The 18,587-nt window shown below is 41.1% G+C and overlaps 1 protein-coding gene across 2 annotated transcripts in view; it reads right to left on the bottom strand.

Annotated features, from left to right (window-relative positions):
* MYO5A (myosin VA) overlaps positions 1 to 18,587 on the bottom strand; it is a 71,760-nt gene that overhangs the window by 28,211 nt on the left and 24,962 nt on the right. For both annotated transcript variants that reach the window (XM_026045797.1, XM_026045798.1), the window contains exons 8-19: positions 17,436 to 17,542; positions 15,777 to 16,042; positions 15,198 to 15,279; positions 12,832 to 12,972; positions 11,747 to 11,872; positions 9,837 to 9,920; positions 6,292 to 6,453; positions 5,700 to 5,797; positions 5,183 to 5,269; positions 4,975 to 5,083; positions 3,812 to 4,023; positions 2,735 to 2,891 (exon numbers count right to left, since the gene is read on the bottom strand). In XM_026045797.1, the coding sequence (XP_025901582.1) occupies positions 2,735 to 2,891; positions 3,812 to 4,023; positions 4,975 to 5,083; positions 5,183 to 5,269; positions 5,700 to 5,797; positions 6,292 to 6,453; positions 9,837 to 9,920; positions 11,747 to 11,872; positions 12,832 to 12,972; positions 15,198 to 15,279; positions 15,777 to 16,042; positions 17,436 to 17,542 (1,631 nt within the window). The remainder of the gene's footprint in view (positions 1 to 2,734; positions 2,892 to 3,811; positions 4,024 to 4,974; positions 5,084 to 5,182; positions 5,270 to 5,699; positions 5,798 to 6,291; positions 6,454 to 9,836; positions 9,921 to 11,746; positions 11,873 to 12,831; positions 12,973 to 15,197; positions 15,280 to 15,776; positions 16,043 to 17,435; positions 17,543 to 18,587) is intronic.

Raw genomic sequence — 18,587 nt, 5'->3', positions numbered from 1 at the left:
AGCCAGATTCCCACTAGGAAGATTCTACTGCTTGGCTTTGTAACAGAGATGTGAGCAGAGACGCCTGAGGTCTGAAGGACCTGAATTCCAGGGGACCACAGCTATGCTGGTAGAGCAGGCCCAAACCCACAACACCTCCCCATCTCGGAGATCTTTGGAGCTCAGCTAACAAAGTCTGCAAACTCAACAGTTCTGCCCAAAGATTAAAACTCCTCAAGATTTTTACATTACTTCCTTGTTTTGGTAAAGACCACATAGAGTTTACATTCTTACAATGATTTTCAACAAAGTTGATAAAACAAGCTAATACTAAGAAAATTATCTTTCATATTTCATATGAAACACATTGAAAYGTGGTACAGATGTTACACTTTCAGATCAATGAATCAAATGACTCAATGGCAAGGAAGCAAGATTATAAGACAAACTTTCTCCTTTCACCATTTATTTCTAAAGAAAAATTGAGAAACCGAAAGAACAACACTAGAAAAACAACACAGCTAGGTAAAGAAATGGAACTATTAAAAGTATAGAAGGTCAAAAGGCAAAGTCCTTCTGAGTGTACAGCATGCAGTTGACTTCCCTGACTCCTGTTTCTCTTCTAACATGTTTACCTGAGTAGTTCTTCAGGTTACCTGCCGATGCCTTAATAGCTCAAATGCAATTTGTTTTCAACATTATTTTCACCCCAAGTTTGAAAGCAACAAGTCACATAAAATACCTCCATTCTGTAGGGATGGTCCTCATCTGCCAAGGTGTTCTTATATACATGTAATCCAATGGTGAAAGAATATACTCCCACGAAAGAGTATCAGAAAATGTATTTAATTTACAAGCTATTTCCCAGGAGAGCTTATGCCAAAGCTGTGGAGGAACTCAGCTCCCGTCAGACTGACAACCACACCTGAGAGGCTCAGGCAGCAGATCCCCAGGACGTAGGAAATAGGTGATTCAGCCTTTTAAATTCCTTGTGTTAGTCATGTGACTGTAACACATGCCTTCTACTATAAAAACAAGAGCCTCCTTTCACAACCGTAATGAGCCCGTGTGTACCACAGACAGAGTCACAGTTCAACCCAAGGGTGCTGTCATAGGCCTACCTTTTAGTTTCWTCGACCTGCAATGGCCAGGAATTTCAGGACCATCATGTTAATCTCAGCATGGCCAAACTTGTGCTTCTTTCTACAGACATCCCTGTATCTTAGTTTTAAGAAAAATCCACCTTTCAAGGGCACTACACATATGGCATTTAATATATATCTCATCTGTACTACCAGAATTTCATGTTTTACTATAGGGAACAACTCACTGTTCTAGGGGGATACTCCCTGACAGGCAAGTCCAACCACCTCTTATGGGGATCTCTCTAAAATCCAGCATTTCTATTAAAAGGAAATGTAACAGGTTTATAAATCAGTGTGCTACGAGACAGATGCTGTGTATATCACTCGCATGAATCATTTCTGGAGTACAGAATCATCTCCCAGATTCCTAAYGGGGGCCTTCATTCTGCATATTAATGTGATCCCCCCTCTCAATTTAGCATGAAGTTTATTCCTTTCTGCAGATTAGCTGAATTGCATCTATTAGATTACTGATAAAAATGTCTTATATCTTCTAACAACATAAAATATATAACACTAAAAATACTAATAAAAAGGCATAAACTACAAAAATACATGCCTACAAAAAAGGACAATTGAGCCAAGCACAGGTGGCAAAACTTATTACTTAGAAATTCTGTCTGGGGATTGTTTGTTTTCAAACCTTTGGGTTAAYGTATGTCAAGATGCTATGTACACATATGATTGTAGCTTTAAAACAAACATGTGGAACATAAGCACTAATTAATTTTTGAGTTATATGGTTTTCACATCTGTTTGAGAGAAAAAAAAACCACTTTGAAAAACCTTTGAATAACTTTTCTGTGAAACAGAGGCTTCATAGGAAAAAAGAGCCCTGGAAAAAAAATGCCATATTATGGTCTAACCATCTGAACCATCATTTGGTTTCCAGTCTAGTAATCACTGAAGAATAAATTCTAATTTCTCTAAAGATTTTTTTTCCTTTAATATGAGTTAAAATTTAATTTGAATTTTTAATTCAAGGACAGTCAGGAAAATGTTATCAGTATCACCAGGACTATAGCAGTTTCTCTCCAAAATAAATTCAGCATTAATACATAAAACTCCCCAAACAAACCTAAGTTTTAATCTCCTATTTCTCTGAGTATCTGCTTACTAACATTAACCTTGTTCAGCATATTCTTTCAATCACACTTTTACAGCACTTCACAAAATCACTGAAATAAAGAGTAGTGCATCATATCTACATTCATGTAAGCAATATTAATTTAGATTCGTGAAGGCATATTCACACAAGCCTTTCAGTATTTCAGATTTTCAGTATTTAAGGGTCTCAACTTTCTAAATAATGAACAAAAAAAMCCTTTCTCAAGAGGAGTACTCTAAACTCATGCTAGATGCTCCTCTGACTGTATAGCGCATTCAGGTTAGCTGACACATGAGCATCTCTAAAATGACCAGTTCACTGACTGCAGTACCAGATCCTTCTGATTTCTAGGTGTTGTGCTTCAGTACATGCTCTGGTACCTGGCATAACAACACAGATACAAACATTCCACGTTCTCCTGGGCACACCATAGAGCAGCTTTGTCCAGAGGGTATGTGGGAATGAAGCCACAGAGAAGTGGAAACACATGAGGATTTCTTACCATTTGGTATTTGTTCCTGGCCATGTAGCCTCTTAAGAGGGACTGAAGAGCAATAGTGGCAGCCCGCATGCACTGGTATCTTTTGCGGACCACGTACATGCGCTGGAACTTCTGAATAGTGATRGCAGCCCGTGTCCTCCGCAGGAACTTGGCATAGCTATGTGAGAAAAAGAGTACAGATTATACCTGCAATTATTTCACAATTCCTGGATAACATTTTACATCCTGTAACTAGATTGTCTTAAGAGCTGCATATTCTACTTCAGTTTCTTCCAAGTGTCATCAGCAGGACAGCATATTTACTTGCTCTTCTACCATATGGCAATATGACAGAGTAACAAATGAACAGAAATGTTGCAGGTTTGTCAAGGAAATGTTTTCACTTCCTTTGAGAACTGTGCTATAGAACTGACAGATAAATTCAGTTTCATTTCTCATCACCTTGTCTCCAGCTTTAAAGCCGTTTCCACTACAGCCTTCCACCTTCCAGGTTTCTTAACTCCTAGATGTAGAAAATGTTTATTCCCTCAACAAGAGAATTACACAGTATCTTGATAYTCCTTCCCAAGGCAGATTCTTACCATCTTTGTAACCACCTCGCCTCTGAATGATACTACCCATCCTCTACTCTTTTCCAAGGCTCATCCCTCACTCATCAAACCAAAGGAATGATTCTAGCAGATGTAGCTCCCCCCACAGCTCCACCCTGTACGAGCAGTGGCTTTTCCAGCACTACAGACAAACTGAACTGGGACAGCAAGTGAGAGCTGGGCAGTAAGAATTCAGCCAAAAGCCCAGCTTGCCATCACGTGCAGACATATCTCCTCATAGTCCCTTTATTCTACTCCAGCTAGCAGCACACTGTCCTAAGCATCACGCAGCCATAAAGCTACCATCTCCKCATGAAGGTCAGAAACAGGCAGAACAGATATACTCATTAGTCTTTTTTCCTTCATTCCACTGTAAAATTCCCTCTTAGCCAGTAGCAGAAGGAGAGAGAAACTATCACATTTAAATGTCCTACTTAAAGGGATCTGAATCGAGGCTAGTCCAGGTTGTCCCAAGAGGACTGCTTACCATCGTGCCTGGTACCCTCTGACATATCTCTGAATGGTGATGGCAGCCTTCCTCAGACGCATGTACTTCTTCCGCATCAGCCAGCCCCGGATCGTCTTTTGGATGCGGATACAGGCAGCTCGCAACTTATCTGCCCTTATTTTTTCTAGATAGGCTACCTGACCAGCCCGGAAAAATATTTTTGTCTTGCCAAACTGGTACTTATCCTTGTCCTATTTTCAGAGGTAAAAAGATGATCAGTTACAGAAATGTTAGTGTATTAAAAAAAAAACAGGCATGAGGTCTAAATGAACACATAGTTAGTAAAGAGATAAAATGATGTGTAATATTTCAATTAAATCTAAACTTAAATTAGTGGAGCGTATTCTACTATTTTCTCTGTACGACTCTCTTAAATAAATACAATAAGGCTACATATAGGGCCTTAGGGAATAAAACATGAGGATTTTGCTTAGACAAGAATGTCACAAAGTCTGCAAGAGACTTGAAGAGTAAGAGAAGTGAGCAAGAGGCCCAGAGGATGAAAGCAACATAAATAATGTACATTTGCAACTTCTCTCCACCTCTTCCCCTCTGCGTGGTCAGTCTTCAACCACACTGCTCTGTATAAGTGAGGCAGCTGAGGCTTCAAACTTGTATTTATCATTTAGTGCACACTAAGGCAAGGCAAGCAGGTAATGGTGAGAGGACTACAAGCCTGAAAAAGTTTGACTTTAATATAGGAATTGAAGAGAGTGAAAGACCCAAACATATACCCAGACAGAAGCAGCTCCACATTAGAAAGCTTTCAAATAGCCTTCAGAGTTAATATRCCCTGCTGTTAATCAAGGTAACCTTCGCCCTCAACCCACATTTAAATTCACTGTCTTCCTTTCCTCTGATACACTGGTATATCAAACTACATTCCCTATATAGCAATACTGGAGCTATACACCAGAGAGCCTACTTTATTTTATTATAGTAAGAACTGCTTGTCCTTAGGAGGAGCCAAGCTTCAAAAGATCAATGAACTAGCACAGCATTTAGAAAACCTATGACTTCTTGTGCTAACACGGGATGATTGGTAGTTTTATAAAACATTAAAAYAGTGTAATTATTTACAAGCTGGCAAAGGGAAGCTCTATCCCTTCAGATTCAAAAATGTTAAGCACTGAGTCTCGTACCAGAATGAGCTTCTCCAGGACATTTTTACATGTCTGTTTTCTGTCACTAAGGACGTCTCTCTGCTTCATCAGAACACGGTAMCGACTGAAGAACTCTTGGTATGTCCACCTGTGCCAAAAGACAGAGTCAGGGTCAGGCCAAACTGTGAAAACCTCTCTCAACATGAGTAACTGTCACTGAATGTAATCTAGAATAAAGCAACTATACCTTGAGGGGAAGCCAGCGGCACTGATTCGGATGGTTTCCAGGACACCGCAAGCCCTAAGCTGCTGTACTGCCCGTTTTTCATCAAATCTATTTAAGAATAAGGAGAGTTCATCAGCGGACTTTTGAGGAAAACTCTAAGCAATTTAATATATAAAAAGATAAGGAATAAGAATATGCAGAAACAGATTTCAATCAAAGAAGGCAAATGTCAAGTGAACTCAAGGAGTGCAAGCTATCTGTCAGGCTCAAAACAGGAAGCAATGAAGCTGCTGATACTTTTCTTCCTACACCATAATGAAAAAAATACTCCTCAAGAAGTACTCTTCCTTCTGTTCATTCCAAAAAAATCTCCTATCTAAACACATGCATACTCACAGTAAACATATAACAACAGAAATAAGACACACCACTTCATTCCTGAGTGAGCAACGGCTAGCAGAGCTGTGATCCTCCCAGCAGTTGGCCCATTCCCCCACTAAGAGTCAAGCCTCCATGGACCATGCACAACCCAACTTACGTGAATGGAAACTTGAAGTCATTCGGCTTAATACAACGCACGTAGTGGGGAGTTGTAGCATTGAGGGTCTCCATCAGCAGATGAAGCGAGTTTCGAAACTTTAAGAAGAAGAAAAAGGAAACATTATCAGGGAACAACCTGAATGAAATAACTTCTGAAAGGGGATCTCTTGATACTGGCTTACTTGTCACAGTGATTGCGGTAGTAAACACAGCACCAAGTTTTTTTTTTTTTTYAAATGGCAATAGTTATCACAGTCTCAGATACCATCTTTAAGTAAACTGTGTTACAGTGAGACTTCTAAATATTAACCTTTATGAAAGTAAAACTACCCTACAGGTATGTGATAAATTACAAAAAATACAAGAYAGGCAGAGCTATTTTCAGCTTTTCAACATCTCATTTACTTTAGATCTTTTTCTAATCCACCTGATCATGTCAAAATCTCATAACAAATTAAATAGCTCTTTAAGTAAATTTTAAATCAAATTTTAAGTCAGAAGAGTATTTTTTTTTTAAAAAAAAATTCCTTTGGCCTCACTGACCCCAGTGTCACACCTCCCAGGACATGGAGTTACACCTCCAAACTCACCTGATGTCCCACAGTTTTTTTATGTTCCTTGCTGGTTTGACCTGGTCTGGTCTTAGCTGGTTTTACAACAGTCCGAGACAAGGGCACACGGCCCGAAGGGGTCGCAGACGTAGGACTGAGGACCTTCTCCTCCTCCTGGAATAACTCTGGTAGCAGCTTAAACTGGTGTAAGAGTAGAGAAAAATATGATGGCCAAGAGTCCAGCAAGCGATTCCACCCTTTTCTATTTAAGATGCTAGAATCCAAGCTCAGGTTTGGTAAGCAGTGTTTTCTTCTATCCCATGGGGAGGAACAGGGACAAGTGTAAAACGTATTTAAGCTTTAAGTAGTGTAGTGAGTTTACTGATGATGCCATACTAAGAATTTCATGGTTTTGATCAGTGATACTTCTTCTGAAGGTAAAATTCTGATCTGCGTTTCTTTAAAGAGTCAGCAATAGCTTCCATGGGGAATTGTTAGATCACAGATATTCAGATATTAGAGACTGAGAGCAGTTTTGTAAGTGTCAAATGCAATTATATAGATGTTAGGTGGAAACAAAATGATCCTCTCCTATTCCAGGGATGCGCAGGACTCCCTTGCGGCTGAGAGATTTTATAAGGCAGGACCCTGAATAAGCCAAAAGGCAAGAATATTCCTGCTTTATCGCTCTAAAATGAAATAATCAACTGAAAAGAACAACCTTCAAGTAAAAAAATGGAACCATTTGTCTGATTGAACATCTGCTCTTGTGGGAATGGAAGAAAAAAAAAATCATCTTCTCAATTATCACCCTGGGCTCTGGTTCCCTTTTTATAACTATAAACAGCTACAAAACACACCCAAATATAATAAAGTAACTTGTAACTACAAGTAAAACCATCAGGCCTTTCAATTGACAAATTTTTCATTTCAGAAGCATTACAGGCATAAGAAAGCTCAAACTTCTTTACCTGTCAATGAACAATCTTTTATCTAGRCTCTGTGTATTTTCTCCCAAGACAGGAGCATTCAATTTTCAGTACTCGAAAGTGGTTGGTCTAAGTACAGTCTAAAAATAATAATAAAGGTTTTGCCTTATAAAACTGGGTGAATATGCAYGGTACCCAGTGAAATATGCTGTGCAACAAAATATTTGTGCTCAGTGGTTGTACCAGATGGACTAGGCAAAAGGCATCAAACAGTTCCAGCACAGCACTCTAACAGAATATAATGACTGTGAACACCACAAAGATATCTTAAATCCTTTAACTGTAAGAGGAGTATCACAGCTCAGCTTTATCTGATCTGAGCCYGCTAGATTAGGAACACGGTCACCTCAGATTACCTCTTTAACTGATGGAAGAATGACATCTCCAGAGGGCGACTTAGCCCATCTCCTTCCACGGATTCAGGACAGAGCTGAGGATGACTGGGCCACCAACACCTCTCCCGGCAGCCCGCAGGCAGCTGGAGTCAATCCATGTGCTCAGCCGCCTTTGCTACTCTGACAAGTCTTTCCATCACACAGGTAAACCTACTTAAACCCAAATATGCTTTGCCTCCAAACAAACTGCTGAAGCCCTAACACAGGAGGGTGCAGGGAAGGTGTCCCCCAGTGCCTGGATTGCTGATGCATTGGATCATCTCAGGAAGCAAGCGGATTATCCTCATTCCCCCCTTCCACTCTAGGGAAAGTCTGCCTGTAAAAACGSCTGAGTGCCTTTCAAAGGCAAAGTTTCCCAGTTTTTCAAAGCTTTCAAGTGCCTCAGTTACTGCATACAGAAGAAAGCAGCAGGGTAGCACCCTCACCAGCCCAGACCAGCAGCAGGACAGCACYGGTGAGAAGGTCCGCGCTGTTGTGGGTGCTTATGTTTCGTTTCCTTTTTTTTACTGTCTCATCAGTTTTCTTTGTTTCACACAACACTAGCAATGTTCAAAGAAGGAAGAAACACTGATCAAAGGGCAGATATTTCACATGGTAGAAAACAAGCATTTTCTCCCYGTGAATTTTTCAGGTGCTTAACAGACATGCTGCCAACATAATCTAACAGGCCATTTCTTTCAGTACAGAACATCATGAAGATTTCCACAGCATACCAGGAGCAAGCAGAAAAGCCAACAACTATCATATTACTTTCATGACAACATGCATGGAAACAGAACTAGTTCAAACAGATCCTGTGGGTGGATTTAAAGGAAGTCAGCATATACAGCTAAACACTGCAGAGCCTCCCAAGAGAAGTGAGCGTCATGCACCGTGCAGAGCAAAGGAACATTCTAGCTGTATGTCCCTAGAAGCAACACTRTGCGTGAACAGGGTGGCAAATGAGGCATTCAAATTAGAATTACCTTCTGTTGAGTTTGTACAGCAGACCCAGAAGAAAGCAACAAAACAAATTAAAAATCAGAAATAGACTCTTACTACAATTGCTAACAAAGAGAGCAACTTGAAAAGCCTATTTCCTTCACAAATGATTTTTTTTTCCTGTGGAAAAGCTGATTTCAGTAAAATTTTCCATGGGGGAAAATGTTTCTTAATGCTCAGACTGAGTAGACTCAACCTACTGAACCTGCCCAAGCTGTTGCTCTGCTTTTATGGGAGCTGAGTGTCTGTCCTCCCTTTYTCACAACACGAGACCCCGCAGCGCCCGGCCCCGTGGCTCGCACTGGGGCAGAGCTGCTCTGCAGCACAGCCTGGACCGTGCTGGGCCCCAGCAGACACCACAGGCTCTCACATACACACACACACATACACACACACACAGCTGTGGAAAGTTGGCTAAAGTTTTTTCTTAATGCTACATGTTTTGTCTATTTAACATCTTGTATCAGCTGAGAATACATACAGGAGAAAAAATATGTTGAATTTCCTGATAGAAGAGTAAATGCACTGCCCTGATAATTACATATACTCTTGTCCTTGACACCAGACCTCCTGGGACAGCAGAGCCAGCAAATTCCCAACAGCCATCATAAGGCAATGTTGAGTTAATTGCCTTTGCGTTTCAGAAGAGCACAACTAGCATTTCTGCCATAAAGCAGGCAATTGCCACTGAGCACCAGTTCTTTAATAGGCCTTCATGTAATATTTTTCAATTCAGGTGTATCAAGAAATAGTAGCTACTAGTTCACCACCCCTATGAATCTCCTTCCTCTCTCACTTTCTTCCCCAGAACAGAATTTATATTTTCTGTTCCACTGTCAGGCCAAAGAAGCTTCTACTTTCAGATCAAATCATCATCATCATTAAGCTTTCTCTTGCTCCTATTGTATATCAGGAGCTYGTTACACCTTAACAAAAAACACAGTCAAGTTTTATGGAAAGTTTTTTTTTWWAAAAAAAAAGGTAAATTTTGATCTACTGAAATTTGTGACTAAACATAGCCTCATCTCAGGAGGAAAATCAGGCTACAGAATTTTCTAAACTGGTAGCATAATCAAGTAAACATAAAATATGCTTATTTTTAGGTGATCTGACACTGAGACAAAATTTTCCTAGGTTTGTGAGGAATTTCTTAGAAAAAAAAATTACCCTGAACGGAGGACTTCTCTATAGGAAAAAGAAAAAAAATCCTTATACTAACCTTACTTGATTTTAGGACCTTAATTTGTTCTTCATAAACAGTGTCCTTATTCTTTTCCAAAAAGCCTTCACATTGATATTCCACCTGGAAATAATTATTTTACGAAAGTAAGTGTTAAAAGTAGTTAATGCGAATGTTTTGTAAAGAACTCAGCAGCTGCACCACTCACTTTTAAAACAGATAATWCTTGTGGATGTTGAAAATATCAGCCTTCAAATGCATCTACGTTAAATACAGAATTTGCTCAGAGAARGTGTATTTCGGGAAAGCGTAACAAAAGGCAGAAATGTACCATCCTGCTGCACTAGAACCTGCATTGCATTGCAGAGATGCTCGCGGTGACGCTCCCTTCACCGGTTACCATAGCGCGCTCTTGGGCATCTCCACATAGAAGTTACCAGGGCAGCAAAACCGCGCGAATCCCGAAAGCAGCTCAGAGGAGTTGCTCACCCCGTCAGCCGACACCCAGCATCGGCTGCTGCACAAGGAGAAGAGGGCAGGGGGGCTGCCCAGGGTCCGCGCAGCTCCKCTGCGGCCCCGGGCACCGGGGGAGGGAGGCCCAGGGCCGCCAGAGGGCAGCAGGACCCGGCGCTGCTCCGCACCACGACAAGACGGGCGCAGGGCCCACTAACCTGCCAGCTGCTGCTTCATTTCTTGCTGCTGCTTTTGCTTTTTTGCTTCCCASTGCCAGGTAAGCACAGGTTAAAGTGTGTACCGCTTAGCACAGATACTGCACAAGAGCTGAGAGCTCTGCCCATTCCTGCTCACAGCTGCTTTCAGCTTTTCTCGGACCACATTCCTCAGGCCAGTCATAGGAAAGCCCTATTTTCAAACACTGAAGTTCAGCCTATTTAACAATATATTAAATTATAATTAAGTCCTCCTTCTCCTCTCATCCAGCAAAGAAAATAGAACTCCCAAGTCTAATAAGCACATTTCTGTAACTGCCTACTTTCCTTAACAAGAGAAGCAGGATCTCCCTTCTAGCTGCAAATTCAAGGACTTGGAGGAAATAAAATGGAGGCAAATAACAGTTGCTGATTCTATAGATTTGAGCTATAGATAAAAATTCCAGGATATTTCTAAGCACTGTGAACAAACTTCTTGTGGCAAATCTGACAAAATTCGCAGACAGCTGCTTTGTTCAGTAAAATATACCTTAAATGGGATACATTTTGTTTAATTTTAGGCTGAAGAGTTGCTCAATCTGACTGTACACATGGTCACAGTCTAACAAAACATGTATTGCACTGAACTAATTGTCTTCCAGCTTACTAGAAATGACTGTTCACTGAGCAGCAGAGGCAAAGTGTGGAAAAAGTACATACTGCTCCTGTGATAAGAAGGGTGTGAGTCCCTTTCCTGTGTGCACATTAAGATGGCTACAATTAAAAGAAATTTTGGTTTTGCTCTTTAAGAAAATATAGTGAGATGCATGGTTTTCTATCAGGCATAGAAATTTGTATAATTATGTTGTAACTTGCAAGGACACTAAGCTGCTATGTTTTGAAGAAAGGATGGCGAGTGGGCAGAGCATGTGATAGGAGTCAGGAGCTCTTGTTTGGGTTCTGCTGCCAGGTCAGCTTCATTCTTCCGTTCCTGCGCAGCGACAGGCACAGCAATGAGCAGAGGTGGTAACACAGCTGCCCTGGAAGGGCACGTTGGTCTGCAGCCTGAGCCTGTGTCTTCTATCTAGTCTGCAGGCAGGTTTTACCAGGCAACAAGGCAGCCTCACAGCCCAGTCTACACATGTTCAAAGCGTTTCCAGGCTTTGTTTCATTCTGAGTCAGGAGGCAGGAGGCAGTCCAGATACCTGCCTGAAACAGCTGCTTGTTTCAACCTTCCCCCTTGATCCCTTCCCGGTCTTAGTAATCTGAACTTTGGGAAAGMAATACCAAAAAAATCCTTACCTTGTCAGCAAAGTGTTGGATGATAAAAGCCTTATTTGACAGACGTGGTTTTTCAAAGAGGGCACATTTATTCAAGTGAGTATTGTACAGTTTTTGGGCCCAAGTGTCATCTGAGCCTTTTGGCATCTATGTAAAAGAACACAGAACACAGAACATCATTTAAAATTCCTGAAAAATATTCAGTACTGAAAGAAATCAGGAAGACAATAGTTGTGTTTTGCTTTAAAACTCCAACCCTAGTGATTTCCAGCACCAAGTAACCAGTTATTCGCACACTTTAGGCCTGCTTACCCCACAACAACCAAACCCCACAACTGCTGCAGACCCCACAACACCCAGTGATGCCTCTTTCTCCATGACTCTCCATGCTGCTTGTGGAGGGAGTCCTTTAAATAAGTTACTGAAACACCAAAAGGAGGGAGAAGGAGAAGAAGAAAGAAGAAAGAAGGCAGAACACAGATATAAATATATATATATATATGTATATATATATATGTGTATATATATATATCTCACATATGATGCTAATAATGCTTTCTGTGTCAACACATGTAAAAACCCAGGAGGTCTATTGTCTGAAGTGGTGCAGTTATGACCCACAGCACTTTAGCARGTCAGAACCATCATTAGAAATTTTGTGATGCTGTCACACACACACACAGAAAAACAAGGTGAGGTGGTGAATTAGACACCCCACACCATGCCATGAAGAAACTATGACAATTACATGGCTTACATAAAGTAATTTAAGATAAAAAAAGTGAGAGGTGATCTTAGGAATAATTTGAGAGCCAAAGGTTCCATTTGCTGTGCTCAAGAAGGACAAAGTTGCCATAGTCAAAATAARTGTTGATCAGAGACCTAAGAGCTAGAGATACTAAGATGGAGAGGGGAAAAAAAAACCAAAACCAAAACCACACACACAGTGTCACAAGTAAGACTCTTGTAATTGCAACTCTAAGTTTCAAAAGTATTTCAACAGCAGAAGGTCAAAATAATGGTTATGTGCAGATGACTCTTCTGTTAGGCTCCAGAAAGAGGATGTCTCATGACTGCTCTCAGGTTACAAGTCCATGAACACACACCTTACACTCCTCATCTAGTAGATCCAGAATTCCCATTTTGGCCTCTATGAGGTTAATGCAAGGCTGATTGTCATAGAAATCAATCAAGGTCCAYGGTATTTGTTCCTTCATATATTCTTCCTGTTCCAACTTAAAGACATGCTACAGGACAAAAAAAGAAGACAGAGTTGTTTTTGTGAAATAATACTCAGAAAATGTAACCCTCTCTTGAATTCTTCTCAGCACATTAATCCAGGCTATCATGTGACACACAAGTTCAATGAATAAACCTTTCAACAACCAAGTGTATGACAGATCAATTAACATGTTTTAATGGCACAAAAACAACTGACTAAATCAGAGCATTCTTCTCTATTCTCTGAAAATAATGGTTATTTTTTCTGATCTGTTTAATATATTGCCCCATAATTACTACAAGCTGCTATTATTTAAAAACTATACCCTTGCAGTAAAGAAAACAGCAATTATGCTTTGAAAGTCTTCTGTCAAAAATGAATAGTAAGAAGAAATATTAAACAAGCAAATTATAGTCTTAACAGCATAAGCACTTTTTTTTTTTTAATAAAAGACTGCTGAGCCCAGTTATTTTAAACTATGCTTTTATTTCCATTTAAATTGTAATATATACTAGCTGTTATACCTTAACAAAGATGAACATYGTTACAGACATCACTTAGGGGATCAACACAAACACCTCTTCTTAGAACAGTGGTACTTAATTAGCCTTTTAATTCAATGTGGAAGTCTATAAACACTCTGTACCTGTAGCTCTCCAGCAAACATCAGTAAGATCACACAAAATTATGCTGACAAAGTGTTTATCCCCTTTGTTTCATTAGCTTAACACAATCCTTTCCAAAATAGCACTCCCTGAGAGAGCTCTTGGGACTCATCCCACACGCTAGTCACTTAACAGCTGCATTACATGCTGAGTTAATTCCTGACAGGAAAGTAAATGATAAAATTTTATGGACAAGTCATATCCAAGCTTTGTAAATCCTAAAAGAAAACATAAAACTATATCCTTACAGTAAAGAAAATAGCAATTATGCATTAAAAAAAAAATGTCTCCAGACATTTGGCTTGCATTTTTTTAATCTTTTTTTTCCCCTGCGCCAAAAGCCTCCACAGATAGAGAGACAAGGTCCCTCTAGATAAGAGAGAGAGAGAGAGAGGAAAAAGCGAGGGGTCAGGAACGCCGAATGCGGTTCTCCAGGAGCCCAGCTGGTCCAAGMAGGGCTAGTGAGAGCCCTCTCCTGAAGAGCCTTCAACCGCCAGCCTCCCTGCTGGTAGCAGAGATCAGTCAGACAGGAACATGTCGACAAGTGCAGTGCTTTGGTAGCTTACTAGGAAATCACAGTATCTACAAAACACAAGCCCCTTTGCCCTCYGCTTTGTGAAATGAGGGCTGAGAGCAACGACATGAGACAGGGGAGAACACGGGCAGAAGGATCGTTACTCAAGGGTTCACCCTTACAACGCTCACAGTTAGAGAGTTTTTGTTACAGAACTGAGAAATCTCAGAAAATCCTGGTAATTACCAGTTATGAAATCTAGCATGGAGAGCTGAAACCATCTGTAGGACTATAAATATAGAAGGCACTTTCTGGAGCTGGAAAGCTCAGCTTCAGTTCTGACAAAGCTTCCATCAGGTATCTCTGCTGCTGGGATTAACAGCTGTTTGGGATGATCCAATTCTGCACATATGCACCACCACTGAGGTGCATTTGTAAATATAGTTCAAAGCTATTTCAGTTCTGCAGTGGAGCCTAGCAACGGAGCTGGCATAAATAACTCGGATCTTCATTCTGCAGGTAAGATATGTMATTACAAACATCACTAAGCCTGGGGAGAGACAGAAAAGGAACTGTGATCTCTCTGAATGAGGAAGATGTCTCTTAACTGCATGACAGTAATCAACTTTAAGAGGTGGCTGTAAAGCCTCACAAAATAAAGCTGGTTGCACCAGCAGAGGGAAATGGAAGTGGCAGATTCCCAGCWGGGTATTTCTGCTCACTGCGGTCACTGAAGAGGTTCTCACTGGAGGTTATAAAGACACAACTAACTCCACATTCATCCACATAGTACTCTCATTGACAGGCAATCTCAGGGTCTTAATTGCAAAGCACTGCTTCTGTCTTATAATTGCTACTGTGATCAGAATTTCAAATAGACCCAGAGTAGCAGTTAGTCATACAATCTATTTCTAGGAGATAGTCAATCTTTCCCCACTCTCCCAAAGTCCATGGCCAGGACAGCTGCTTAATAGACTGAAGGAATTCATCTTAGCCACTGGGGACTCAATTAGCAGAATGGACCGTGGTGAGAGGAGAGGGGAAAGGAAATGCCAGTAATTTCCTACTTACCATATTGAACTGTTGCTGCAGTTTTTCATTGGCATAGTTGATACAGAACTGCTCAAAGCTGTTGATCTCAAATGTTTCAAATCTAAAAAATACAAATATTCAAAATTACTAGTGCTGTGAAAAAAAAAGACCCTATAATTTTAAAGTTCTTCTCTCCAAATTTATAAGTTATTCCAGGTATACTAAGCAATGAAACAGGCAAATAGGAAAATGTAGTACAAGAGGCAATTCAGAGCTGCTCGCTCTTCTGTCTGCTGGAGGAGAGGAGGAACACAGAGGGATGGGTGCTGCTGGAGGCACATTAATTACTTCTGCCCTCTCTGAAACTGCATCCCTGGGGGAACCCTGAGATTACAATTCTATTGTAATTCCCCCAGTGCAATATATAGAGCAAAAAAAAATCCAACTGTAAATGTCAACCTGAAACCCAAGACAGAGATCTTGGATTGATGTCAAAATAAACACCTACTTCTTTAAACTGGGATAAGTAGCTGCTAACATTTTTGGTTTAATCCACACAACACTGCATGATAAAGACACTCTGCAGTGAGATAATTATACTGTGGCATAAAGACTCACCCATAAATGTCCAACACTCCAATGAACGAATGCTGTTTTACAGCAGAATGAAGGGCTTTGTTCACATGATCTACAATCCAGTTAAAAAGATTGGCGTAGATGTGTTTGGCAAGGGCATCCCTGGCATTGATGGCGTGCAGCTTAGAAATGGGCTTGATGTAGGTTTCAGTGGCGGTGGCGAGCTTCCGATGGCAAAGCCAGTGGGCCATCTCTTCGTACTCCACACCCATGAGGTCACAGAAGATGGTGAGGGGTTCGTGTTTGGGCTAATAAAAACAAATTTGTTAGTTCCTGAAACAGCGCTACCAACAGCGCACGTGCAATCACGCAGTCAGAAGAACTGCCTGCCAGAAGTGATCTAATGGTAAGCAGCACCTGCATACTTTATCAGCTCTTCTTCCCTCAAAATGTAGCAAGTTCCTTATCCACTTCTCATATTTATATCACTTGGGTAAATTACTGGATCACAGTTTCCCCAAAGGCATTTTACTATATTTGTGTTCACCCAAAAGCCCCACACAGGGTATCCACAAGCTTCACARAAATGAATCATCTAATCTTGCAAGGACAGGCTTTGTATTTTGAATTCTGATAACCACTTGCTTAAGTTTTGAATAAAGAGAATGGAGATGACAAGGGCAAGACAGCAGTTGTGTGCTGAGGACAGCATGGAATTAAAAGCCCGAGTTGCCCTCTCTACTCATATACATCCATGGCTGGGATCTACACATAATGGCCCATCACCAAGTTTAGAACAAAGAGGTATGGAAGGGCTTTGGCATTCTGGCCTCAGAAATTAATATATTGACAGATGAGGCAGCTGCATCAGCTGCGGCCTGAAGGAAAACTTGTTGTTTCAGCTCCACAAACCGTTCTGCAGATGCTTGAGAAACCAACCTTGAAATGCTGTTAAGGTGTGACAAGAGAGAGAAAGATGAAGGCGGAATGGTCCATTCAGTAACATTCAGGGAAAGGCAAAATGAGAAACCGGTCACTTGGAAGTCCAAGAGAAGAGTAACAAGAAGAAAACAAGCCAGATCCCTTTTTCCCTCTSATCTCCAGAATACGAGCTCCAGTAAAAATCTTCGGTCCTCACTGACTGTTTTTCAGGGATTTCCCACTGCTGACCTCCGGAGAGGTAAGAAAGGTCTGATAAAACCATGACACACTTAAGAGTTACATGAATCATTGTTTTTCGGTGTATCCTATATTCTCCTCTAGACACCTTGGAGAGCTTTGAGAAATGTCTAATTTGCAGTTATTTGTGTCAGTATGGCACTTAACATAAAACAGCTTAGCCTGCAAACTATTTACTGCAGGCAAGGAAACTATGTATGCAGGAATATAAATATCTATACATCTGTCCAGGACTTCAAAGCTAACCTGCCCAGGAGAATCTTCTAGGGCAGAGCAATTACCATTGGATAGAAATTAAGAGTCACAGTTACAATATGCAGAGTCTGTGAAAAGGATCTAAACCGGAAGAAGTTGAATCCATGTGCAAAGAGAACAGTGCACGTGTTATCAAATTAGGAGTCACATTGCTTGTGTCTTCACATTGTTACTCTTTCTTTTGCCAGAGGTCCCTGCTCCTGCAGCTGAACCGAAAACAGAACTGTGATAGTAGAAACCAGACCCTTGAGCTCATTTACTACTCACAGGAATAGTGCAGCTGTCAGCATCCCGAGAAGCAAACTCCACGTTTCCCAGGTGAAGGATACCAGCAAGGATTCGAAAAATTCCCATCTGGTAGGAATCACTGATCCCTGAAAGAGGATGAATAAAATGTTTGGAATCTTCACTCAGAGAAGTAAAGAACCAAGAGCTGCAGCTGATGAAAAATGTTATTAGAAAGAGAGAGAAAAATCACACAATGGTTGAGGTTGGAAGGGACCTCTAGAGATCACCTAGTCCAATCCCCTGCTCCAACAGGGACACCTGGAGCACAGGATGGCATCCAGKAGGGTTTTCAAGATCTCCAAATCCAAAATCACCATCACAAAACTAAATCATCAGTCAATAGAGTAATTTTACTTGAAAGAAAAAACACAGGAAAGGGAGAAATGAACACAGAGTAATGAGACACACAAGGAATTCCAATAGGAATTGTACTGGACTCGTTTTGGGGAGGTGGGGCGTGCACCTTGAGGTGCAGTGCTGAATTGCCACCCTTCAGCTGAGAAYAGAATGGGGATCAAAAAGCACAAGGAGCCACGACGATGGATGTGTCCTTCCGGAGAAGCAATTATCTTGTTAAGAGCAGCTGGATGCACTGCGCATGGCCTGACATTACATAACCTGCCAGACACCTTAGTTACATTACCATTCCCACAGCAAAGCCTGGCACGTCAGATTGAAGCAGCTGCCCCACTGAATTCTCTGTCAATGCTCCTGCAGTTGTACAGCCCTTCACAGGCTGCTCTGGAAGAGCCTCCATACTCTCCACGGCTGATGCGACACACGCCCCCGATCAGGACGGTCAGCGCCAGCACGGGGGCGACGCAGAGAGCCCCGACGTTCGTGGCAAGGGAGTGCACGGGGCATTGTCATTCACTAGACTGTCTGCCACACGTCCAGACTTCCACTGCAYGTGTATTGTGCAGTCTGCAAAAAAACTGTTACCAGCATGTGTTTCTGCAAAGAAACCGGTATTTCAAAGTGCTTCTTAACTTTTTACAGCCAGATGTAAAAAGATCCATTAAAAAAATGAACTATTTAATTCGCTGTTTCAAAGTGCTTTCTCAGTGACCTTCACCACTGTATCAACTGCACAAAAGGGAACCCAGCACTTATTTATGCTCATATAATGCA

The sequence above is a fragment of the Nothoprocta perdicaria genome, unplaced genomic scaffold (genome assembly GCF_003342845.1).
Source record: "Nothoprocta perdicaria isolate Ctin4 unplaced genomic scaffold, notPer1 scaffold_41, whole genome shotgun sequence".
Lineage (NCBI taxonomy): Eukaryota > Metazoa > Chordata > Aves > Tinamiformes > Tinamidae > Nothoprocta > Nothoprocta perdicaria.
The sequence above is the reverse complement of the archived record's forward strand: the minus strand, read 5'-3'. Positions and strand labels throughout refer to the sequence as shown.